The 27,645-nt window shown below is 37.2% G+C and overlaps 1 protein-coding gene across 1 annotated transcript; it reads left to right on the forward strand.

Annotated features, from left to right (window-relative positions):
* The first annotated feature begins 875 nt into the window (after positions 1 to 875).
* LOC140157351 (uncharacterized) lies at positions 876 to 27,518 on the forward strand. The gene is made up of 12 exons (XM_072180524.1): positions 876 to 1,161; positions 5,273 to 5,368; positions 6,384 to 6,527; positions 16,588 to 16,745; positions 18,116 to 18,209; positions 19,245 to 19,305; positions 20,624 to 20,782; positions 23,072 to 23,278; positions 23,892 to 23,942; positions 24,781 to 24,894; positions 25,469 to 26,401; positions 27,092 to 27,518. Exons 1-12 carry the CDS (start codon positions 1,114 to 1,116, stop codon positions 27,388 to 27,390), a joined length of 2,364 nt encoding a protein of 787 aa, XP_072036625.1. The 5' UTR covers positions 876 to 1,113; the 3' UTR covers positions 27,391 to 27,518.
* The last annotated feature ends 127 nt before the right edge of the window (positions 27,519 to 27,645 follow it).

A 27,645-nucleotide genomic window follows, 5' to 3' on the forward strand; every position in this document is an offset into this window, starting at 1 on the left:
AATTACAACATTGTCTATGGAGCAGTGTAATACACATAATCATGCATAACTCGCAAACGCAAAATCGGAATCAACTGAAATTTTGGAAATAAGCTTTTTTCGTGGATAAAAAGAGGATGCTAGGATCACGAAATCCTCCTTTAATTGGACTAATGACTATCAATATAAATAAACAAGAATTTCTTCCCCATACCATTACCAACATTTTCAACAGGTCATTCTCCCCCGGCATTCTCCTCTCGAATTTGATTGGTTGAAAGTATTGATGGACACGGCTCACATCAGGGTAAGTCATAAATTGTGAGCAATATTACGCACTGATAGTGTGCTGTAGTTCCCGTGAGCATTAAGGCTATGCATGATGTAATCGCTAAAAATAGAGCTTCATGCACCCCGGAAGTAAACAACGATACAGCAGCGTGACCTGACATCAGTGTGTCAGTGATTGTACATGTTGCGTTGCGAAGATGCAAGTTGTATGTTATACGTGAACTTCACCTAAAACATCGGAAATTACCCGAATTGAATGAATGACATATTTTCTTATACGTGCGTATACATTGTATAGCGACAAGTTCATTGATGTATGCATTATTTATGCAGTGCCAGTGATGGCTAATGTACGTTGATGCTAAACAAGTTGAACAATGAGCTTACGCAATCATCTTGTTTTCATGTTCGATGTTCATTTATGACATGAAAATACGGCGTACATTGTATGCAACTTTTTTCTCTTTTCCACTGAGCACATACTTCGGTGCCAGTGCTTTTATTTTTTGTTTTTATATACAAAAGAACAATTAAGAAAAATCACAAAAATCACAAAGAATTACAAACGCAGCATTAATTACAAAGTGTTACTACATTTTAACTTGATACCAGTGAGTAAATGATCAGTGATGATGATGATCGTGGTCCGGATGATGCTTGTACGCTTGTTGTTGCACTAATGTGAACAACCTGATGATAGTTGTAGTCTGAACTTTATTCAGACTTTGGCAGGAGCTGTCATATCTAGAAAAAAAAGTAGCATTCATATTGGATTTATACAAATAATATTTTGCATGAAGTGAGCCGTCTCAAGTGGATTGATATCAAAAGTCAGATGTGGGGATGTCAAACCAAAAAACTTTTACCCCAGCAGCCGTCGTATTCATCTTGGTGAGTATACTATACAGTAATTTGAAGTTAAGCACGTCATCATGTTCAGTTCATTTCAATTTTGAATATTTTTTAAAACGTGCAAGCTACAAATTTAGCGCAGGTTTCCAAATTCTAAGACTTAGCTCCGGATTTTCCGGAGTGAAAAACATCAAACAAAATTTGATTTCTGAACCCATCACAACAAATTTTTGGAACAACTTATGACTTAAACCATTTTATAGACGGACGGAGTGACACATGTTGGCGTCATCTGCGTTGGTACTTGGTAGTAAATTTTCTTTACATATTTTTATGTATCATACATCTCACTTGCATTGTTCAGTTCAGAAATTTTAAAAGGGGACAATGACATCTGAAAACTAACATTTAATATGGAAAAAGAAATACCGTACTAATTTTTATTTTGGAAATGTTACAATATGGCTTTATAAATAAATGTCTTTGACCCAATTGACACTGACAGCATCATCCCCCAGTTTTCTTGATAAAAAAAATGAGATTTTGGTATCAGAAGAAAGCTACAATGTACAAATTTATATGTTGCTTCTCACATTAAAACTGCTGTGCAGAGCAATACAACTCAAAATTGGGAATCATATTGTTTTAGTGGTATCAATCTCTAGATAGAAAACAGAACATGAAAAATCGGAGAAGTGCAGACAACAATAATTTTTTTCCTTATCAAGGGTGAAAATAAGTGGGAGACGGGAGCCGTTTAGCCCCCAGAAACCCTGAAATGGCACCTGGTTCCATCTAAATTTAAGTTGACCAGGGGACATTTTTCTTCAGAAACTGGCCCCTAGTCACTACACCCAAAAATTTGATTCTATAGCCATTAATGCATGATAAACTTATCCAGAACAAATATTGGCCCCTTGTTGAATAGAAGTGGCCCCTGGTTCCATGTTGAATGAAGTGAACCAGGGGCCATTTTGTGTAAAAAGGAGCCCCATGTTCATCATTTCTTATTTTCACCCTTGTTCCTTATAGTCATGTATTTCGGACTCAATCAGATCTTGAATACGGTATCATACAATGTATGAACATTTTATGAATTGGTTTATAGTACAAATATTGACTGCTATGAGGGGCATATAGATCACAGCGGGCCTATAATATTAACCATTTCCCGAATAAAGCAGTCAATATTTGTTTTATATACCGATGTTGCGATTGCGCAGTTTGATCGTGACGCACATGACCAGTCCATACATGTAGTTCATTTCCATGGACCGGTCCATAGTTCATTTTGCGGGCATAGTTAATTCAATGACTGCACTTTCAACCAATCAGATGACAGGAATCTATATGATTATGAGGTATATAATATGGAAACAGTAGTGTTGATCAATTATAAAGCATCATCGAAGTGTTTAACCTTGTCTTACGGGATCTGGATTGAGCGTTTCTACAGTGTTGACATATTTCTTTTTGTACAAATCCAATAAAAATGAAGATGTTAAACTCGCATTTTAGTGACGTTTCACCACTACACTAGTGGTTTCATCAGACTGGCAACTCATCACATCTGACTGCTTCCTTTTATAGGCAACAGGAACCGCTATAGAGGCGTGATGAGTTGGTCAAAGATGTTGTTGAGTGAGTAGGCCCCTCGTCCTTGTTTAGAGTGTCTTTTCCTTTTCGGCGAATCCAGATGGCTTCTTTCAGCCATCTGGTGGTCTTGTCAGCTTATCTATCGATGACTTTTGAGTCCTCCCAATTGATGGAATGGTTTGTCGAGGCAACGTGATCTGACTTGTGAATGTCTGTAATTGATGACTTGCGGCTGGCTCGTGTGTAGGGCTTAGTTTCAAATTTCTCCACCTCTTTTTGGTGTTCTTTGAGGCGAACACCGAAAGGACGGCCGGTTTCTCCGATGTAAGTGCCAGCACAGTCCCCGCAGGGGAGTTCATAGATCACCTCTGCTTTTTGTTGCGGGAGGAGTTTGTCCTTCGGGTGAACAAGCATACTGCGGATGGTACGGTGGGGTTTCATAGCAGTAGAAAAACCATTGATCTCACCCTTCACATACTCAAAGAAAGACTTAACGAGGACAAAGATCTCAAAAATAGAACCCTCCTCACTACGGATGACATAATAGAACTTACTAAATTTTGTCTCGCTACGGTTATGCGTATTTCAGCTATTCAGGTCAAATTTATCGACAATGTTTCGCATGGCCATGGGTAGCCCCTCAGCCCCTTGCTTGCAATATCTTCATGGAGTGGCTTGAGCAGAAAGCTATCTCTACAGCCCCGAAAGCTGTCGACCACGCCTCTGGAAGAGATACGTTGATGACGTGTTAGAGATCATACGCAAAGGACAAGTTGACAATCTAACTGATCATTTAAACACCATTGATCCTACCGGCAGCGCCAAATTTACTTATGAGCAAGAGCAAGATGGTTCTATTCCCTTCCTTGACACACTGATCACAAGAAAGCCTGACGGGTCAGTGAAACTCAGTATATACAGGAAGAAAACGCACACTGATCAGTACCTTCAGTTCTCCTCCCACCACCCCTCCATCAAAAATTAGGTGTCGTCAGAACCCTACTTGACAGGAGTGAGGCGTTAGTCACTGAGGAAGTGGACAGACAGAAAGAGGAGTCCAATATCCGCCAGCGTTATCTGGCTGCGGTTATCCAGATTGGTCAATTAAAAAGTCAAACAAAATAGAGCCACTCCAAAAACAAAGTCTAACTCAAAGAATAACGATGACAGTGAAAAGTCGAAAGGCATGGTGGTAGTTCCTATATAGAGGGACTATCTGAGCGAAGTTTCAAGAGTTTTAAAAAACATGGTTTTTCTACTGCTATGAAACCCCACCGTACCATCCGCAGTATGCTTGTTCACCAAGGACAAACTCCTCCCGCAACAAAAAGCAGAGGCGATCTATGAAATCCCCTGCGGGGACTGTGCTGGCACTTACATCGGAGAAACCGGCCGTCCTTTCGGGGTTCGCCTCAAAGAACACCAAAAAGAGGTGGAGAAATTTGAAACTAAGCCCTACACACGAGCCAGCCGCAAGTCATCAATTACAGACATTCACAAGTCAGCTATCACCGATCACGTTGCCTCGACAAACCATTCCATCAATTGGGAGGACTCAAAAGTCATCGATAGAGAAGCTGATAAGACCACCAGATGGCTGAAAGAAGCCATCTGGATTCGCCAAAAGGAAAAGACACTCTAAACAAGGACGAGGGGGCCTACTCACTCAACAACATCTTTGACCAACTCATCACGCCCTCTATAGCGGTTCCTGTTGCCTATAAAAGGAAGCAGTCAGATGTGATGAGTTGCCAGTCTGATGAAACCACTAGTGTAGTGGTGAAACGTCACTAAAATGTGAGTTTAACATCTTCATTTTTATTGGATTTGTACAAAAAGAAATATGTCAACAGTGAAATCTAACAATCCAAATGAACTTGTTCAAAGGTTTCTACAGTATTTTATGTGGGACATGAGAGCACATCAGACATCAAATTGCATTCTGAATACGAAGAATGTCTTTCTGATATCAAATAATTTTAATTTTTTGAAATTCACGATATAATACAAATTTTATGACAAATTATTAAAATGTGATATTTATCACATTTTTGATATATAACAGTCCTCGAAGTAAATTTTATAAATCTAATGACATATCCTTAAAGTGTATGTAGCTGGGAGGAAAAGCCGACGATCAATTGAAAATTTTGACCTTTCATAACTACATGGATTTTTTTGGTGTTTTGGGGGAAAAAAGTCCATATCTTCAATACGAAAGGTCAAAATTTTCAGTTGATCGTTGGCTTTTCATCCCACCTACATACACTTTAAGTATAAATCATCAGATTTATAAAGTTAACTTTAAGTACGGTACGGTACTGTTAAATATCAAAAGTATCAATTTTTAATCTGTGTGTATGTACATGTGTATTACATTGCGAATTTCAAAAAATCAAATTTATTTGATGTCAGAAGGACATTCTTCGTATTCAGAATGCAATTCGATATGTCTGATGTACTAAATGTCCCACAATAAATACTGTCCTGTGGAAACGTTCATACCCCCATCCCTGAGTAAAAATTGAGACATACAATTTGTTTTCTTTTACAGGTTTGTATATCAGCATGTGTGCCAGTTCAGGCACTCATCAACCAAGCAGACAATTCCAAAGATGATAGTACTATACCAACAACAACACAAAAATCGGTATGTATGACGGGTTCAAATTATATGGTGTACCAGTAATTCAAATCCAACGAATCGGGCTCCTAACCATGTTCATAGCCTACATTGTAACCAGTCTTGTCATTTGAAGGGATATATATACATGTATGTTCCAGTTGAATAGCAACATGATCCAAAACGTTGAAGTCGATCCTCAATCCAAGCCACTGATAACCGGTGATCTCAAATAGTATCATGTATACTAGCCCCTTGAATCTTGTAAAAAATTTATTACGGTAATTTAACTTTGATTTGTTCAACATAATGTAAACTACAATTGTAGTAAAATGAAAATCCTGTAAAGGCCAATTCCACTGTTACGGACGTTACAGATACATGCAACTTTTAAGTGAATAGCACACATGTTTGCTGTTAGGATAACACTTTATTTCTTAGCATGCTACTAGTACACACTCTAATGTTCAATATAATGAAGCAATTTCGTTTTGGCTTTCTTAGTTAATTAGCTACAGATATTAGAAACGAGCGTTACGGTCATTACGCGAAAGTGCCTGCCTTTTTGACAGCTGGTACATATCCTTAAATCTCCATTCAGTTCTGTGTTTTATTTTTTTCTGTTAACTATATTGAGCAAGCCCTGACTCCATTCTATGTAAACATGAAAAGCAAGTTTGAAATTAATACTCCTGTATCATTCTACGCTGTTAATTTAGTGTTTCGGACGTTAAATTTTATCTCAAATGTAACGTCCGTAACGTTTTACATAATGAAAAAAAACTGTCATGGTGCTGCCTCAGATTTTTTTCTTTACTATCTTGAAGTAGGTCTGACATCAATCTATGGAGGCATGATTAGCAAGTTTCAAATAAATGCTCCTGTTTTGAGCAATGATGTTCCAAAATTTTGTTACGGATGTTACAAAAGGCACTTTTGGCATGGAATTGGCCTAAATTGTTACCAGTCAGTCCAAAATGGTGACAGAAAACATTGTTGATTCAAAAACGTTGATGCATTTCATGTTTTATATTACTTACAGAATGGATCTAATGACAGTTTATCTGTCAATGATGACGTTTCCAAGGTAACGCAGGATGAGAAGGGGGTGGTATCATCCTCTTCCATTAGTCTAGAGAGGCTGCTACTAGGACGTTCTGGAGAGCCCATGGTTAGAAGACAAACAGTAAGTAGACATTCAACAAAATTATAGGTTGTGCATTTTAATCCAATTGATTGCAGGGAGTCAAATCCGACGAGAACCAGAGAACCGGTTCTCTTGATGATGGTTTTCGCTGGATTACAAGTTCTACGAGAATCAAAATTGGTTCTTGTAAGCTTCCAAGTATCAGATCACATGTTGTGTAACATTTTACCTTTTTTCACTTGCAATGGAAATTTGCTTTAGTAATCTTTTAAATTAATCCAAAAATATAATTCTGAAATATTTGGAAAAAAGTTTTCTTCATTTTAGCTGTAAATTTATTGTACGATCACGAATGGAAACCCATGGACTTAGAACTAGTTTTAAGTTTGAGCATTGTCGTGAAAGGGTAGTGAAAGCGACATCCATTGTCTGTCAGAAAAACTGCAAAAAAATCAAGGACAAGATGGTGACAGCCTTAAGATTTTGCCTGTTTTTCCCAATATTTTGCAGGAATCGAAAGCCTGGTTTTGATGAGAACCTCTCAAAAACCCTTTGCAAGAATCTAAACATGTTCCCGCAATTGATTGCGAATTTGAACCCCTAGATTGTGTGTGTTGTTTTTTTTTAAAGCGCAGTGATCTATATATATTACACTATGCTCAACTCCTAGTCCTTGATCCACAAGCCTCGGCACACTTTTTTAAACAGTTGTCGCTGAACACTACATACAGCCCCACCATCATTCCATAAACCATATAACAACAACAACAAACGGGACTTTGCAGCTTAGGAGTGCAAACCCTACACCCCCACAATTGGCCGAAGTAGCCAGGATCAGCTCTACAAGTTTTGTACGAGTTACAACGAGAAAATTAGCAGTAAGATCCTTGTCCAGGGGAATTTCAAGCTATCTCAATTTTTCCACAAGAGCGTACTAAAACACTGTAGAGTTTAAACCGCAATCTCTTGCACCATAGTCGAATGCCTAATCAATTGAGCTAACTTGACTGCATGTATCAATGCCAAAGAATGGTCTTGGTTACTTTTCTCAAAATAATAAATATATCAGTTATAATGCCCATTGTACTTGTAGGACTTTAAAAATTAATTATAATATAAAGCTTCAAACAGTAGCGGTGTACTAAACAGTACTTTTTTCTTACAGAATTTTGTCTTGAAACTCAGCCAAGATATTTCTATTGCCCAAAATATCAAGAATTTTGTATCCACCTTATGACCTAATTATACATGTACATAGATCTGTATTCTACATGTAAACAATAATAAGACAATATGTTATTAATCATAATTCATGCATGCATTTTACATACAATCTACATGTTGGCTAGTTATATTTTGTTTTCCCTGTATATTTTGTTTTCTCTGACAGCTCAATATTGATGTTAGAGCCTTTCCTTGTAATACTTGTATTGAATAGGCATTGAACCGTTACTACTACACAATGAGAAAGCTCCAAAGGAAGTTATGTATATCAAAATCAAATTATTTTGTGTGGTTAAAATTGGAGCTGTATTGTCAAAGTAGTACAAGTATTCTTGCTATTTCTGGTATTTGTAGTATCTTGACAAAAAGTGATATGAATATGATTCACACACTGCAGCAAATGTCAGTAAATCTGGTCATATTTTCTTTGATTGAGTTGTGTCTACAGGTGCATAATTTGAGGAAAGAACCCAGAAATGACTGAGCATAATTTGTATGGGCAAGGTTTGAAAAATGCAATATATTTACCACACAGAATGCCTTATGTATTTGGTTGTTTATTTGAGAATTTCAGAAACCAGAAACATCTGTTGGGTCTCCAAAATACAAAATTGCACAAAGAGCGTTTAACTCAAAATTTTTGAAAAGCTCCTCTCTCTCTCCCAACCAAATCAGTGCTAATATTTATTGATGAAATAAAAGTTCCATTCAATAAACACATGTGCAGGAATATCTACATGTACAAACTCCTTTCAGAATGAGATTTCATCATGCTTTTGTGCACGTAGAATCATAGAAAATGATAAATTGCCTGCGAAATTGTAGTTGACAAAGATTTGAAAACTTTGAAGAGAATATATTTCTCCCGGATATTTCTGTATTTATGTTTTTATTTATTACTTTATTTATTTTTTATATATTTATTTGAATTGAACTATTCATGTATATTTTTAATTGATTATTGTCATAAATTTTGTATAAAAGTACATGTACAAAAGTATGGAAGTCAGCATAGTTGCATTCCATCCCATACCATTTATACCAACACGTGGATTGTGTATAGTACTACCACTACTAAGCATAATATTATTAACTTCCACACAGTAGCACTCCAACAATGCACTTCAAACTTTGCCCAACAATGACTCACAATCTAAAGGTCACCTACTTTTGTGCTCTAGCCTAGTTGGGGTGGGCATGTCTGGACTTGTTATTTCTTTAACTTTTTCTTCATTTTTCCCCCTTATTGCTCGGAAATCTTATCATTTATGATAACACAGTTCAGTTGTGTCTCTCAATAATGCCTCAAGCATTATTGGAATATGAATTGATAGTTCTCAGTGGGTCATGAACCTGACTTTTCAACACATATATACGAATTTAGTCTACATGTATGTCTAGAGCAAATAATCGTAGGCCTTCATGTACATTTTTTGTAATATAAAGTTTTCTAGATGATTTAATATTCAAGTTTGTAACTTTTGTGTCTACTGAACTAATTTCAAATCCTGCTTACTGCTGGTAAATTTATTTGTAGATTTGTTCATTTTGATTTAAATTATAATTTAATTTGTGATTCTTTCTAGAAGAAAAATTATATTATTATTCTGTGGCATTTTTGTTTTATTTTTTATTTTTGGTAGATAGTTAAAATATAGGCCTAGGCAAAAAAAATGAGCATAAGCCATATTTTAAGATACAGTCATTAATTTATAAATAAACAAAAGTGTTATAAACCAAAATGGTGCATACAACTTTCTTGCACTAGTATTCAACACAATGGATTGTCTTGGTTTATGGGTTATGTCCAGATTAGTACATATCTGCATGTGCAAGCAAAAAAAAAGTAAATTATTGAATTAATAAATTTTTAATTATTTATTTATTAATTAAAAATGTATAGAGAAAATTTGTAGCATTTTTTGACATTCTTAGTATTACTCTTTATTGCAGAAAGTAGAAAATGCACATGACAGCCTTGGTTTTAGATGGGGTCTGGTGGACCTTGTTTGTATGTTTTTTCCCCTTCCACCAGGCCCAAATACAATTAGTGAATAAAAATGGAAAAAAATCATATTTGGATCCAATAGAACCCCTGGATATGACCATAAAATAACAAATCTCACATTTTTTGTGGTTTTCAATATGACTGACTTTGAATTGTTGGTGTGACTCAACAGATAATAAAGGTCACTACATAAACCAAGGACACCAATCTGATCATTCATCATGTTCATTGTTATATTTGTTTGTTTTGTGTATATTCGTGTACATTTATATATGAACAAGATCAAATCAATCTGCATGTACAATGATTGTTTTTGTCGATATGGAATGGATTGGATATGGATAATTAAATCAGTGATAACCAATAGTTCATTTGGAAAATTTCTAGTTTACAACCTGGGTTTTACAATTACAGTACATGTGTATATTTCATTCACTTCATCACAGATTTTTTGAAGTTACCAAGTGGCCCGGCCAAGTGGTCAAATGAACTGACTCCCTAATCTTTTTGTTAGTTATAAAACTTAATAGTGTAACTGTAATATTATGGTATAGTATTATGGTATTTAAAATCATATAAACGCAATTTTAAAAGATTAAAAAATTATTTAAAATTGTCATTTTCTAGAGTAAATGTAAGCCCACATTCACCATTTTTGCATGGCCAATTTATGCTACAAGACAGAAGTTTGTTTTCTGTACTGGAGGCTGCATAGCGTGCGTTTCATTTTTGGGAGCAATTTTACAGCAAATTTTGTTTTTTCAATTTACCAAATCATGAAAAAATGATAATTTCAATCAAAAAATTATAGCAATTTTTTAAAGATTTTCTCAGGAATTTTGTGTACCATATGTAACACAACATACTCGATATTTGGTCAATTGTGATCGGCACGTTTATTTATCTAGTCATGGGCGATATCCATAATGGTGCTATGAATAGTATTGTTCGTCACAATATTATACAACATCCCCCTTTCTTTCAAAAGGATGTATTTATATTCTAAATACATTCGAAAGTGAAATTTCTTTCAAGTGTGAGATGAACTGTTTTGATCTTTCTTTAATAGATCAATTTATGCATGAAAGTTCTTTCCTTTTCTTATTGAAAAAGTCACTGTCTTTGGTTACTTGTGATCACTTTTAAGTTGCAAACTTAAACTGAAAACTTTCCTTTTCTAAATGTTAAAGGAAGTGAACTGATATTTCACATCTTAAAGAATCATTGTTCTTTCATGTGATAACTATGAAATTAAATCATTGTCTTTCTTTCATGTAATAACTATGAAATTAAATCATTGTCTTTCTTTCATGTAATAACTATGAAATTAAATCATTGTTTTTCTTTCAGTGTCCTTAGATTATAGTCTCTAGTGTGCTTTGACTGTCATTTTTTGTTTTGTTTTTTCAACTTTTGAACTATTGAAAAGATCAACTTTTCTGAACAAACTTCTAAAAACTACTTAAACTTCAAAACTTTCTTTCAAAATGTCCAGAAAGATTTCTTTTGGTTTGTGCCAAAATTTGTTAATGTTTTTAGACATAATCTTTCAAATAACTTGGACACTTGATTTTTCTTCCAGATTTGGTAGATAGTTCTTGTCTCTGTACTGGTCTTGTTTCTTGATCTGGACTTGGTTTTTTGTTTTGGTTGGCTTCCTTTGGTGCTGGCTCTTGTTGGTTGCCTTTCTTTGGTGCTGGCTCTTGTTGGTTGCCTCTCTTTGGTGATGGCTCTTGTTGGTTGCCTCTGGTAGTCTTTGGTTGTGGCTCTTGTTGGCTGGTTTTCTTTGGTGATGGCTGTTGTTGGTTGTTTCTGGTAGTCTTTCCTTTCTTTGGTGAAGACTCTGGTTTCTTAGAGTTCTTGGTCTTGTCTTGATTGTTCTGGTTTTGCTTTTTCAAAGTCTCTTTCTGCTGTGTTTCTTGATTTCTTGCTGGAGTCTGATGGGGCAATGAGACAACTGGTGGTGGTGTCTCTTGAGTTTTCTTTAAGTGCACTCTGTTACGACGGTACACTGCTGTTGGAGTTTCGACGACATAAGATCTTTTCGTCAAAGGCGTCTTGAAACAATCGCCTTTTGCCAGTTCTTTTGCCCTTGTACGAGGGGCTTCATACGCGCTACATCACCCTCTTGCAAAGGTTCCAAGTCTTTAGCTGACTTGTTATAGTTCTGGGCTTGTTTCTGGATGCGTTGCTTCATGTTTTTGCTCTCATCAATGACTCTGGGTTGCAAAAGTTTATCAGACATAGGAAGTAATGTTCTTGTCCTACGGTTCATGAGTCTTTGTGCTGGTGTGGTGTCAAAACCTTGTGTTGGCGTATTTCTGTGGTCTAAAAACGCCATCTGGTAGTCGGTGTTGGCTTTCTTACATTTTGTAAGGATGCGTTTAGCAGTCTTGACTGCGCTTTCTGCCTTGCCGTTTGATTGGCTGTGACCAGGACTGCTACAAACGTGTTCAAAGTCCCATTCGGTAGCGAATCGACTGAAGGTTTCCGCGATAAATTGCGGCCCGTTATCTGATACGACCTGCGTCGGTGAACCGTACCTCACGCAAAATGGCTCTTCAGCTTTGCTACTACTGTCTTGCTTGATGTGTCGTCAAGTTTGTCGACTTCCCAAAAGTTACTGTAATAGTCGACTGTGACTAGGAATTCTTGACTGTCCCAAGTAAATAGGTCTACACCGACCTTTTCCCAGGGTCTCATGGGAGGTCATGACTTTGTAGTGTTTCTTTTTGTTGACTAGTCTCAAATGTTCTACAGACATCACATGTGGCTATGTATTGTCTTATGTCTGATGCCATGTGAGGCCAGAATAGGCACTCTCTTGCTCGTCTCAGACATCCATCAGTGCCCAAATGGGAGGAGTGAACTTTGAGCATCATTTCTTTCCGAAGTTTCTGTGGTACTACTACGCGCGATCCTTTGAATATGAGACCGTTCTGTACCGCTAGTTCATCACTGAAACTATGGTACGGAGTGAGTTGCTCAGGTAATTCATCTCGCTTTTCCGTCCACCCATTTATGATGGTTTTCTTTAACATCTGTAATGTCTCATCTTGTGATGTCTCTGTCTTTAATTGTTCAAGTCTTTCGTCTCTGATTGGCAGGAAAGTTACCATATTGACTTCTGCATATGGTTCTGCCTTTTCAGGTGTATGTGGTAAATAGGCACGTGACAAGGCATCTGCAATGACCATTGTCTTGCCAGGACTGTATTTGATATCATAGTTATACTTCTGGATCCGCAGAAGCATTCCTTGTAGACGCTTTGGGTGCTTTACACAGTGGTTTCTTGACAATCATTTCCAGCGGTTTGTGATCGCTGATAACTTGTGTAAACCGTCCGAAAGTGTATTGATGGAATCTTTCGAATGCATCCACTACCGCGAGCATCTCTCTTTCAATGGATGCGCACCGTGTTTCGGTATCTGTGAGTCTTGGCTGTGATATGCGATTAGGCGTCCATTTTGGATTAGGGCAGCACCCAGTCCTTTACCACTTGCATCACACTGGATGACTAAGTCATCTTCTGGGTTGTAGTATGCTAACAATGGTGCTTCAGATATCATTGCTTTGACTTTGTCTAATGCATTCTGTTGCACATAAGTCCAATGCCATTCTACTTCTTGCTTGACTAGCTGTCTGATTGGCTCTAGGACATCTGATAGACTGGGGAGAAATCTACTTAGGTAGTTGACGAACCCAACAAGTCGCTGTACACCATTCACATCTGTTGGTGCAGGCATGTCTAAAGTCGCCGAGACCTTCTCTGGGTCTGCTTTCAGACCTTGATTTGTTATCAGATGACCTAAGAATGGGATTTCCGTAGCCCTGAAGATTGACTTGTCTTTGTTAAGTTTAATGTTCTGATCTGTGCAACGCTTTAGCAGTTGCTCGAGGTTGGCATCATGATCCTTTAATGCCGCCTCTTCATCCTGACCTTTGCCATATACTACGAGGTCATCCGCTACACAGATAACTCCAGTCAGTCCCTCTAATGCAACATGTATACGATGTTGGAAAATCTCAGAGGATGCTGAAGTACCAAATGGTAAGCGGCGCCATCTATAGCGTCCAAATGGGCTATTAAAAGTAGTCAGGATGCTAGACTCATAGTCTAGTTCAATTTGCCAAAAGGCTGAGCTAAGGTCAAGTTTGGAGAACACTTTTGCCTGTGCTAACTCTGGGAGCACATCATCAATTACTGGCAATTGATATTGAGGGCGCTTTAGTGCCTTGTTCAAAGGTCTAGGGTCAATGCAGATTCTAAGGGACCCATTTTTCTTTTCTGCTACGACCATCTGGCTCACCCACTTTGTCGGTTCTACCACTGGTGCAATAATGCCTTTATTTTCTAACTGTTTTAGTTCTTCTTTTACTTTAGGCTTAATCGCATGTGGCAATCTTCTTGGCGGAAGTATGACGGGCTCCATAGTTGGATCAGTAGTCAGGTGTACTTCTCCTGGGAGTTTTCCCAGGTCTCCGTCAAACACTTGCTCATACTGCTCTTCTGGCAGTTTTGTTTCTTTAGGCCTATGTACTTGTAGTACTTTGTTTGGAGAGGTGATATTGTCTGTGTTGACAGTAATTAAACCCATGCGTTGACTAGCTACACTCCCTAAGAGTGGTGTAAGGTTGTCCTTAGATACAGTGAATGGCACCGAGTATTTCTTCCCATTTGCCGGGTTCCGTAAATCTAACCTGCAAGTGCCAACTGCAGTGTATATGGCGTTATTCCACATACGCACGGTATTGCTTTTATCGACTATGAGTTCTTTGTTTTCTATCATTTTCTCAGGTATGGTGTTTATCTTTGCACCACAATCTACTTGGAATACCACTTTGGTATCACTATGTTTGATCACCATCTCTGCATATATGTCATCTTTTTCTTTAGTAGGCCTAGCACTGTTGATATCAGTATTGTTTACATCCTGTACATTTATCATGTTTATGTAGTCTGTACTGTCTGATGTATCACTATCACTGTAATACTGTTCTACTCTTTTTATTCCTGTTGCCCTAGTCCTACACACCTCAGCAAAATGGCCTGTTTTGGAACATCTTGTGCACTGTTTGCCAAATGCTGGGCAGGCAAATTTGTCTCTTACATGTCTTTTACCACAGTATCTGCAATCTATTTGTTGCTTAGGCCTAGTATCTGTACTCTTAGGCCTATCTGATTTTCTACTTTGTTGACCGTATTTTTTTTTTTTTTTTTTGGTAGACTTGTGTCTACCTGCAACTCCATGGACGGTTGCTGACGTTTCTGACGCTTTTATTTCGCTAGCATGCTTTTGGGTTTTCTCTGCAGTGCGACAAATATCAATGCAGCGCTTAAGATCAAGTGTATGCTCTTCTAACAATTTCTTACGTGTATCCTGGCTTGCAATACCTTTGAGGATTTGGTCACGATGAGAGACTCATTTAAACACTCACAAAATTGCATGTTTTTGCTAATGTGCGCACTGAAGCCAAAAAATCTTCAAATTTTTCACCTTGTTTTTGTTGCTGCTGTTGAAAACATATCTCTCGTATGTTTCGTTTTTCTCGCCAATTGCATGAGCGTTGAATTTATTTATAATTTCCTCTAGGTTTACACTTTGCTGTTGACTTGTAAAGTCAAAGCTATTATATATTTCTAGGGCTTTGACGCCTATGGCGTGTAGGAATACTGCCGTCTGGTATTCGGGTGGTTGTTCATTGATTTTGGCAACGATGACATAGTTTTTCCACATCTGCCTCCACGTTTTCCATTGATCCATGGCTTTGAGTTCGGGAGGTGGTTTGATACCTGGGGTACCCGTATTTGCGGTGCCTGGTTGCCTTGACCGGCATGCGACTCTGTTCGGCTCGCATGGCCGTCAGTATTTTCGTTGATTATGTGGGCATATCAGATAACTATACCGCGTTTTTACCGTTTTGAAACCTTCTATGCGATTACTACTTACTACTGTATCTTTGATTTTGACTGTAGCTGGCCTTAAAACGGCAGGAAAGCGTGATATACCGCTGCCACCATGTAACACAACATACTCGATATTTGGTCAATTGTGATCGGCACGTTTATTTATCTAGTCATGGGCGATATCCATAATGGTGCTATGAATAGTATTGTTCGTCACAATATTATACAACACCATACATTGTACATGTAGAGTTTTTAGTCTACATTCAAAACAAACCAATGGCGGCTCACACAGAGCAATTCTGAGTTGGTACTCTTTGGGTATAATCTCTTTGAGTGTATTGATACTGAGCCCCTTGCATACCGCACTTTCACTTTTCATATCAAGTACACTTACATCAAGTAGTGACCAGATGCTCAATAGAAATGCAACAGAAGTGTGTCTGAGCAAAGGTGAAGAATTTGCACAGTTTATTATATTTATTGTGCACAGAGGGAGGCAGATGGACAAATTCCATTGATGATCATTTTTAGAACCAGGGCAGGCCATCAGTTTACCAGGTGAATGCTCTACTCAGAGTCCAGTGAGGAAGAACACTAACACTAAGGCCTAAAAAGAATTGTTTGATTGGCATAACATTAAAAAAAAATAGGGTAGGTCGGTCTGGATTTTTTTTTTACTTAATTTTTTAAGTTGTCAATTTTGTTTGATAAAGGGTTTAATTTTTGGAACTTTTTTTCTTTCTTTTTTTTTGTAATATATTTATTATTATTTTTTTTTAATTTAATTTTTTTTTTGCAAAAAAAAAAGAAATTTTAGGGTCGGTCAGGTTACGCCAAATTGAACAATTTTTAGGCCTAATATTAAAAATGAATATGAGCCTTCAATTCAACCTCCACTCATCCAACACTATTACATTTCATTTGAGACATGGTTTTATTTCATTTTTTCATTGCAGGATGGAGAACCTGATCTTGCATACTGCACAACAGATCATATTGATCCCACATTTATGGAGCCATCAGATTGTCCAGAAGGGGGACAATCGTTTCGTCTCTGCCAGGTTGGAAAGCATAAAATGTCAAGATGTGTTGACCCTGATGCTATCAATGATTAGTAAGTAAATGTATATAGCCCTGTGCATTCAATCTGGGGGGACCAAAAAATTTGAGAGAAACAAAAATATTAAAAAATATAAAAAAGGAAGAGGAAGTTAGAATGTGCATCTTCCTTTGCTCCAATTTTTAGGCCACAATTGTCCTCATGTTTTCCCTGGCGCCCAAACTAAACACAATTAGGGATTCAATCATGTTTCACCGTTGTTCATCACCGTTTAACAGCGATGCGGCAGCGTCGTCTGCGTGGTTTATTTCAGCGAGGGCAGCTTTAGCTGCCCGGCCAAGTAAACCACGCAGACGACGCCGACGCGAAGTTGTTAAACGGTGATGAACAACGGTGAAACATGATTGAATCCTTTCAACAACGAAAAGAAGCTAAAGAACGATAATTCACATGATTATTTCATGAGGAATGTCAGTTAATCATTGCCACTCAGCCTTACAAAAACTTCGATGATTTTTCTGTTAAAATCAGCAATAAAACTGGGATAAAACTACAGAATAAAACTGCAATGTTTAGCCGCTGAAAATACTGAATTTAATTTGTAAAGCTTGCATACGCACACAGGTTCCAAACATGACGAATTTTACGCGCTCTCGCCAGTAACGCTGTAGTCTCGCTTCGCGTTCACAGTATACGCTTATAGTAAAAGTGTGGATTCATCACGGATTAACAACGGTTGGCTCCTGTACAAAGGTATAGGAGGAGTTGTTGAAAAGTTGGTAACCATGCATGTTACAAAATCTTTCAAAGGCCCCCTTTGCAATGATTTTGCATCAAATGTACCCCCCTTTTTATGCAAAATCAAGGACAAAATTTAAAAAAAAACCTTTTTAGTTGTAGTTTTCAATGACCAGAATTTCAAACTCCCTTTTCAATGACACTCAACATTACCGGATTTTTCCAAAGTACCCCAATCATGTTGCCATGCCCAGGGGCCAGTAAAAGGCAAATCCAGTCCTGACTACTCTCTAAATGTACACCGAGTGGAAAGAAGAGTGAGAGAGTGAAATGGAGGACAACCCCATTTTGAGTGGAAAAAAATTCACTCTAAAGGGATTGAAAAAAGTTGTCTCTATACTCTCAAAAGAGTTTATATTGCCTAAAGAAAATGTACTTTCTTTTATTTAGAGTGTTTTCTACTCCAAAATGAGTTGTCCTTTGTTCAACTCCTTGAAAGAGTTCTACTCCAAAATGAGTTGTCCTTTGTTCAACTCCTTGAAAGAGTGGAAATCCACTCTTTTACATTTAGAGAGTACATGTACATTTATATCGTAATTTAAGTTCCAAAATAAATACAAAATGTAGGTGTAATATATTCTGTTTGTAACTGAAATTCATGTTTTGCCTTGAACTTTTTTTTGCAGTTGTGACTTCTGCTCACCCGGAGTAAGCTTCTTGTCAAGAAATAACAATTGTACAGAATGTCAGCCATGTAAAATATGTGGCACTCAAGAACAGGTAGGTGCCTGGTGCAAGACAAAGAATTCAAATCTTGGCCCTTTTCTAGGCTAATTTGGGTATATAGATGGGTCATTTCTTTTAAAAATTTCTGATTTTTTTCTCTTGAAAATAGCCCAATTTTGCCTTGGAGAATGTGATTACAGTGGGTTGACGTCACTGCCACATTCGGGTGAAAAAGAGATAGCATAGCAGATACGACCTTTTTGGAAGATTTTTTTTGGGGGGTGGGGATAGGGCTTCAATAATTTGGTGCCAAAATACACATATAAATATGAGCCAACATCATGTTTCAAAGCAAAAACAAGCTCTAGATTAGAGCCACATCAAAATCCCAACCAGTCAGTTATCAAAAGCCAGTAGTGACCAGCCTGAGGTGATCGGTAGGTTTTTGGCTGACATGATCGTGATACGCGCTCGCTGCTTGCAATTTGGACGTCGCGATCTGAGGGAACTTGGTCAATTCAAAGGAAAAACACAAGTTATTAATTCTTGTTTGGTACCTGGCTTGGCAGATACTGTATCAATTTTGCTTCAACAGTAAAATGTAGTGTCTCTTTTATGATTAACAAAGCAGTTGCTACATATTTACTTGGGAGGGCTGATGTTTTTAAGTAACTAAAACTAAATACATTTTACACCTTTTTCTCTATCTGCTTTACACCTGCACAATATTTTGAAGTGGAGCACCTTCTATTAATATGCTTTTTATTTATGAAAGTAAGAATATTGCTATGCTGTATGTACACATTGTGAATGATGCCCTTCCATGCTATGTTTGTGACCCTAATAAGTGCATGCTTACAAGGATATGATGTCCTGAGTCATTAACTTCATATGTGGTAGAACATTAATGTTGGTTTGTTGGTATTAGTAATGTTTCATCTCTTGTAAAGATGTACATTGTAGTGTATTTGATTTGATTTATTTAGTGTACCTTTCCAACAATTTGTCTTATATCATAATTATTGCACTCATTTCATTTGATTATCATCATGCATTATTTATATTGGTATCTTTTCATTGGTGTTTTAGGTTTCCCAAGCATGTACCATCGATGAAGATACAAAATGCGAACCAAAAGCTCCAATCCCGGGTAAATCAGCTTTTGTTTGTATTACTTCAACCATACTCATAATTGTCATAACTAGTTTATATGTGTTATGAATCGGAGTTAAAGATAAAGAAACTTAGTCTGTATACCTTCCTCAAGTCAGTAAAATCAAATCAAATTTTGAGATTTTCTCAAAAACTGTAAATTTTTACAGGAATCTGTTATGCTAGTTGCTTTCTGAAAATGTATACTTATAATAGTTTTATTAAGAAGTAAAAGTATCACAGACAGCTCGATACCAATAAATGGTAGAGCTATTTATTCACCTGAAGATCGCTTTGGCGTGAAACACAGTGTTGTGAAATGTATTAATATCTGTGTCTATATTTTTATAATAGTTTTATATACAATAAAACACAATATCTAAATTACTGACTCGAGAAAGGTTTACAGACTATAGTTCACATATGACAATCCTGTCAATCAAATTCACCATAGTCTGTGATTGGTTAGTAGCGTGTTAATTCATTTGGTGCCTTCATCGGATAAAAGGAATCGCAGAAAATGGCGGAAGATGTCGGTACTTTTACAAGGCAAAACACAACTTTTCTAGGTGTTGTTGACATGGTGCTTTCAGGAAAGAAAGTTTCCTGTTACTAAAACCCAACTTTTGAGATGCTTTGTATGTTTGAAGGTGCAAAACTGACCATGGGCACATGAAATTTCTATCATTACAACAAATCGTAAATGAAACGTTTCCGAGTCTGACTGACAGGTTAGACAGGAATTATCTTTATCACTGTCTCTGATTATAGTAGTTCATTTTAGTTGATATTTACCAAATGTGTATGTTATATGAATGAATGTTGTAATAAAAATAATAATAATAATAATAAAATGTATTTTTGAGCACCTGACAACAAAAGCAAATTCACTAAGCGGTTTACAGAGCAAAATACATGAATGCAAGAACACACACATTATTTAAAAGTATAAACCAGCTGTACAAGAAAATATCATAAAAACAAGGTTACAATATATCTTAAATTAATCTTAAATGTTGTCAGCCATCCAGTAGTTGTAAACAGAAATGTTTGAAAATAAATCAAATACTGGAATTTATTTTTTGCAAACTTGCATGGCCCACCCTAGATGCAGTATTAGAGCTGTTTTGTAACTTTTAGTAACTTGTATTTTACAAAGGCTAAAATTAGAACTAGACTTAAAAATCATGCATTTTTGTATTATATAATAGGTGTACAAGCTGATATGAGAATAGCGCATAAAAAGAAACAAACCTATTGTGAGTCAGCTGCATATATCACCTTATTCTAAATGTATACCGTTTTTATTTTTTCAGGTCCGTCATCATGTCCACCTTGTCCAGTCACCCAAGTACTGACCTCAGCAGAAACAGCTCATCTCAGTACTGATAGTACGGCTGAATTGGTGTCAACAACGCCCTATATCACTTCTCTAGAAACGTCTCCTGTCTTAGACCCAACTAGCTGCCCTAAATGTAAGTTTCCAATGCTACAATTTTGTACATGTAGCTTGATTAATGTCTTTCTGGTTAACCTAACTTTATTTTCGGACCAGCCAACCTTATGACTAGCACTTGCACACCCTGATTACTGCCTCTCTCTAAGTGATTTGAAAAGTATTTTCACCTATTACCAACATGGCTAAAGTCAGCCCTCGAATTAACCCACGGCACCCATGGCATTTTGCCGTGGGTGCCCATCCCCACTGCCGTAATGCCCTCAAAATATGTCCTTTACCCAAGGCAGTCACTTGCTGTGCCCTATAATGAAGTTGCCGTCGGTGCCCCAGCCCTGCCCCTTCATTTATAAAATCATCTATCTATGTTTGTGTGTGTTTTCTTCACTTTTGAGAAATTGCCTTGGTGCCCTTCTCAAATTTTCAACAGTTGCCATGATGCCCTCTTGAAATATTACAAACTGCCGTGCTGCCTTGCCTTTTCAGTGAAAATCCAAGGCAATTTCCAACTTGCCCTTAGATGATTATGTAGTTTTCAATGGTATAACAAAGACCGTCCCACCACCAGATTTTCCTCTGATCCTTTGTTGCTGGTAAATCAGCTTTCTAAAACTGAGTGCCACAAGATGGGCTTTTTTCAGCGTATGGTGCCCATTTGGAACCAGCTCCCTAGTATTATCAGATCTACAAATTCTGTTGCTTCATTTAAGCAACAAGTTTTGGAGTTTTACCAGTCCAAATTTGCTCGCACCTTTGATGCAACTTCTGTTTGCAATTTTGTAATTGTCCAAATTGCAGGCAAATGTAACTTACCTGCATTTTCCCCCTCTAATTTATATTTCCCTTCCCTTCTTTTTTGGTTTTGGTGGGGCGGTCTTAGAGGTGCCTGGCACCTGTTCGCTCCTGCCATTCACTGGACTTTTTAAAACAAATATTGTTCCTTTCATAATATTGTGTAATATTTGATGTAACTTATGTGCAATATTATATATTTTTTGTAATTCTGTGCCAGTGATAAAGTGTAATAAATAAATAAATAAATAAATAAAAAGAGTTGCCATGCCCCTTCAGATCCTTAATTCGAGGGCTGGCTAAAGTATGTTTTGAATTTGGCTCTCAAAAACCCTCCTTTAGTCATCAAAATGGTGTGTGACACAACAACATGGCGGGCTCAAATTGGGGCATACCTTCATCCAAGATCTTGGCATTGTGTTGATGAGGAAATATGATAATGTTGGATTGATAGGCTTTTGTGCTGATATGTGCTGGCGACTATTTGTGTGTAAGGTCATCAATCACATTGTATTCAGCGGAGAATGGCAAAGGACTAGTGTACAATGTACTACCACAGGTTATTGATGCTACTGTATCATGGTTCATCACCTATGATGGATTATATTTGTCTGTTACTTCAGCACCATGTGTATACCAGCCCTATGTACCAACGATTCTGTTGCAAGCTGCGGACATTGAAACAAACCCAGGACCAGATAATGAGGACATTATGAAATCCATTGATAAACATACATAACCTCATTAATAAACGTGATCCAATTACATTTAGTTATTTGTGAAAACGCGAACGCAAATTGAGGTCATTAATATCTCACAATTGACCGCAAAATGCGTAATTGTTCCAATGTCGCACACAATTGACCGGCGTTTGAGTGCTGTTGTGCATCAAACAAATTGCGCACACGCTGACTGCCTTATTTGGATTGCACGCTACCATATTTGCACAGATTGTGATACACACTTTTGTTATTGGTCGTCATGTTTTAGCCCAATCGATTTTTGGAAAGGGAAGATGTAAAAATCATCTATTTTTATAAACTTTTGAGCAAAATTTTGTGTTATTTTGTAAGGTGAAGAGATTAAAGTGACGGTTATGAATGAGGTTAATAACTTTGCATCGGTAATATGTCGGGCATTGTGAAAAATCTAAACATTTTGCTTTTGACCTCATAAGTAAGTTCATATGTGGTAGAACATTAATGTTGGTTTGTTGGTATTAGTAATGTTTCATCTCTTGTAAAGATGTACATTGTAGTGTATTTGATTTGATTTATTTAGTGTACCTTTCCAACAATTTGTCTTATATCATAATTATTGCACTCATTTCATTTGATTATCATCATGGATTATTTATATTGGTATCTTTTCATTGCCCTCCAAATAACCGATGCGCAGTTATTAACCTCTAAGTAATTAACAATATTAAGACAAAAATACACAGGACAACCATTAAATAAATATTGCATTTTGAATCTGAATGTTTCATATTATGAATATATATCATTCTTTGCAGGCAACTGTACTGATGTGTGTGACAGAGATCCTGATGAATTAAAACACTGCCGAGGGGATCTCCCCCTACATGTAATCATCCTCATCGGTCTAAGTATGGGGATTATCATCATCTTCTTGATATGTGTAATAATGTGGAGGGAGAGAAAATATTATGATCTGGAACAGAAGTGTAATAATGTTGCCGAGGATCTGAGGATTGCGCTTGGTAAGTTTTTAATTATAACAAGGCACAAGCAAGAATTTGGTCGATCCTTCATGTAATTATTTCGTGTAAGCTAATCCTAGCCCTAGCCCTAACCCCAATCCTAACCCTAACCCTAATCCTAATTTCGTGTATAATTACATGAAGGAGTAACCCGAATTTAAAGCCATTATATGTGATTTGCTCAACTGCAACACCCTCTATTTTTCTTGAATCTCTACTTTTTGCATGATTGTAATGCCCAGTGGTGTATTAAAATACCATGTGAAACACAAAGTGTCCCTCTAGATTTTTCCCATTGAAAAGCAACACAAGAATTTATATATGTGATGCGATCAAGAAAAATCAGTCGAAACTTGGAAATATTGATTTTGAGATATAGCCAAACAAAGGCAATATTTCCTTTGTTTCCTGCTGTTTTTGAATTTCTTTAAATGCTCATATCTTTGGAACTGGTTTTTCAATTTCAGTGGGGTTTTCTGTAAAATGCAGCGTTGTAAATGCGTTTTACTATTCTATAAGAAACTGAAAATTCAATATTTCAGAGTTTCGACTGATTTTGCTTGATCACATCACATATTTTTGTGGCCTAATATGTGGCATCTTTTCATTTCAGAGGATAAGCAAAAACTGAAAGAAAATTGCAAATGCCCAGCAAAAGACGAAGGTAAGATTTATCAGAAATAATTACAAATATCCCCATGAATATGGTTATCCCATTAGCATTGCTGATTTTCTTACAGTGCCTCTGATTGGTTAATTCCATGATGTAATTATCTGAGTTACCAATCAGAATAGAGCTTTTAGATCTCTTAGCAGTTTTAAGCTTAATCACCTTCAACCATACTGAGTATTCTTACCATATCTCTAATTGGCTTAAGTAGAGAATAAAGGTATTGTTTTTAGCCGCTGTCATACATTAATCATCTCATATAACAAAAGCAACATCATTATTTTTATTTTAAGCAATGAGGCAAACTCATTCTTAAACATTTCAATTCAAATGAAAAATATTAATCATGAGTATACCAAATTTTAATCAAATTAAACCCTACATTTTACAAGGAATTACATGGGTCTTAGAATCGACTATTGCTATGCACTTACGATTGGTTCAAACAGTGAGTACGAGTATCTCGTTGACGGGCACACGCTGACCCGTGTTATATCATGTCATATCACATGGCTAAGAACCAATAAGTTTGAAGGAACTGTCTCATGAAAAGTGCCTAAGAATACTTGATACGAGATTACTTGATTGGCTAGAGGCTGATAATTTGGCTGGTAAATTGTCTATATATTTTGGAAACTAAAAGTAGTCCATTCACCAAATTATTAGTGTCTTGGTCAATCACAGGTGTATAGTATTTGACTTTTGTAGATGTAGCTTTAATATGATGTTGTTTATAATTAAATGGTTATATGATTCACACAGTATACTTGTGTGAGAACCGAAGCTTTCAATTCACTAACACTGACACATGTTTTATGTTGTTTATTTGTAGGACCCGCAAATCCGGTCAATGCTGATCAGCCACCAAATTATGTCACAGTCAATGCAAATCAGCCACCAAATCACATCAACGCCAATCACCCAGGACCTAGACATAAACAGAAAGGTAAATAACAGCATTATAGTTTATCTCATGATGCAAAAAGACTATAGCAGTAGTAGTTGTTCGTACATGGACACAGAACTTTAATGTGTTTAGATCCAATGGACCCGTTGCACAGATCCACCGTCTTGTTACCAAAATGGGGCCCTACATGATAATGCATAGCATTTTGTTTCTCTCACTTTTTATCATTTGTGTATGCAATGCGCCAGAACGTTTCCACATGGTATTATGTACAGGATTCAAAGTATGCATATGAAAGGCTGTAACATAGCCAGGTTTTTCTTGTCAAAAAAGGCAACCAGCATTTCACAGAGGGTCAAGAGGAGGGCAAGATGTTGGGGGCAGTGCTATGCCAGTGAAGTAAGGTGTACAAAGAAACAACATGCACTTTGCAAGGAGAACTTCATTTTGAGATAACCATGCAAAGTGCTTGTAAATATATATATTATAATGATTTCTCGTAGTTAATCAGTGACTCAAACAGATTGTGTGATGGGTAAACTGTTTAAGATATAAAAATTCATGGGACTGTATTTGGATGTAATTTTAACATTAATCCTTTTCTTTCCAACAGATGACAAGAAAGGGAAAGGAGGACAAGTCGATTTGAATATCTCCGGGCGTGATCTCTTGGATTCAAGTCTAAATCCAGTAGATGATTCACTTCACCATGCAGACGTATCCCATGTTCAAGATATGGACCAACCATTAGGAGGGTTTCAGAGCCTTAAATCAGTGGATCCAAGACAACCATCTGCAGCAGCATCAAGACCTGGGGATCATTCACAAGGCCCGCCATCAGAAGCAGATCTCATTCGAGCAGAAGCATTGAATCACAGTAATGGTGAAAGCAGCACAAAACATTACCCCGAGAGGCATGAGAATCCTGGCATGGAAATGTCTACAATGCGCAGTGATAAATCCTTGAAGGACCTGAATCCAAAAGATACTACAGATAGCTTAACTGTAAATGAAACAGAAGCAAAAGAAACTGATGAGATGATACCTAAACCACCTGCCCAATCTGTCGATTCGGGTAACAAAACTGGTAATAAAAATGGTGGTTCTAAAGGCATCCTATCAAAGATATCTCCATTTAAGCGATCTTCCACTTTAGGAGCATCAGCAAAGACTGATAAAGATGTTGATAGGAACCATAACAGGTCAGTGCCTGGTGATAAGAGCAGGCCTAAAGACCTAGCCCTACCTACAAACTCATCTCCCAAATCCCCTGATGCTCCTGGTAGTATAGCCACGCCTACGGTGGACGATCCTACAAAGACGGATAAACCTGAAGTAGGGTGCTCACCGTCATTGGAAGAACCTAAGAGTATGCAAGATGAGCAACATGTTTCCATCACAGACAATAAACAGGGTGCCTTGCCTGTTGGTGGGTCACAGTTACCCAGTAATGGACATACTTCAAGTTTAGGTGTTAGTGGAAGTGGTGATGGGAAGACAAAGGTTCCAAATGGCTCACCTGCTGATCTAGATAAGAGAAGATTAGGTAAGATCATATTAATAATCAGTTGGTATGAGGAAAGTGTGTGCTTAATCAACAGGGTGCAAATAATCATCTTTTATAGAATGTTTTTTACCCTTTTAATATCGGAATTATGTAGAAAATGCCCACCACAGACACCTCCCACACATATATTTTATGCCTCCATCGCAAGGCATACATATTATTTTTGCAATGTCCGTATGTATGTATGTATGTCCGGAGGCTGTATGTCTTAAATTGATAGGCTGACTGACTTCAGAATTCTAGGGTAGGTAGGCCTTGGTCAGAAACTCTGGCTACTTTTTTTGGTCTAATTTGCATATTTGTTATTATGATAATGAGCTAATTTGCATATTTTGAGCTGAAATTTCCCCCCTCCCTCATTAAACACCAATAGTAAAACTAGGAATGCACAAACACACATATCATTGTTGGGCAGGAAAAACCTTGTTATTGGCCCCTGAACATGTTTAAAGCAAAACCTCCTTTGTAAGCTCTTGGTGGTTTTGTTTTAAACATGTTCAAGGGCTTGTGGCCCTACATAGAAGGTTTTTCCTGCCCAACGATGATATGCCATTGCCCACATATATTATTATTATTATTCTAACACTGAAAATGATTTAACATTAAATGTAGTTTATGGTTAACATCAATAGAAACTTTTTTTTATTATTTTATCATTATTTCATACAGATGAAGTAGCTTCTGAGTTAGATTTTGACAAAATAGCGAACACCTTGACTCCAGATGAACTAAAAAGTCTCTATCGCCAACTAGGTCTAGAGAGAGCTGCTATTGAGCATGCCGAGGTGGACTCTGGAAGTATTATCACTGTTGAGAAGGCAATTGCAGTACTGACAAAATGGAAGATGACGACAGGAAGAACTGCTACAAGGAGAGTTATTATCGAGGCACTAAGAAAAGGCAAGCATGTGCTTAGTGCAGATAATCTACAAAGTTATTTTATATCGCCAGATAGTACTGAATCGTAGCATATTACAAGCAGGACTACAAGAAAGAAGCGTACCGAGGTATGGGTGTAAACTCTAGGCTGAGTGGTTGTAAGGTCAAAAGAGGCTTGATTTTGCATGATTTTACAGAAACCCTGGGGTGTGAAGCCCCCCAAAGCCACCACCTGGGTATGCCACTGTTCAAAGGTGTTGGAACTGCTTAGGGAACAAACCAAAAGATCAATGATTAGGGGGAGGGGGTAAAAATACTCGATTACGTTTATACAAAAACATCGG

Source organism: Amphiura filiformis, chromosome 1 (assembly GCF_039555335.1).
Source record: "Amphiura filiformis chromosome 1, Afil_fr2py, whole genome shotgun sequence".
Lineage (NCBI taxonomy): Eukaryota > Metazoa > Echinodermata > Ophiuroidea > Amphilepidida > Amphiuridae > Amphiura > Amphiura filiformis.

Excerpts from the sequence above, each read along its gene's own strand:
- LOC140157351 (XM_072180524.1), top strand. The coding sequence starts at position 1,114 with ATGTCAAACCAAAAAACTTTTACCCCAGCAGCCGTCGTATTCATCTTG. Across the intron at positions 6,528-16,587 it reads CCATGGTTAGAAGACAAACA|GATGGAGAACCTGATCTTGC; the intron begins GTAAGTAGACAT and ends TTTTCATTGCAG. Across the intron at positions 24,895-25,468 it reads ACCTAGACATAAACAGAAAG|ATGACAAGAAAGGGAAAGGA; the intron begins GTAAATAACAGC and ends TCTTTCCAACAG.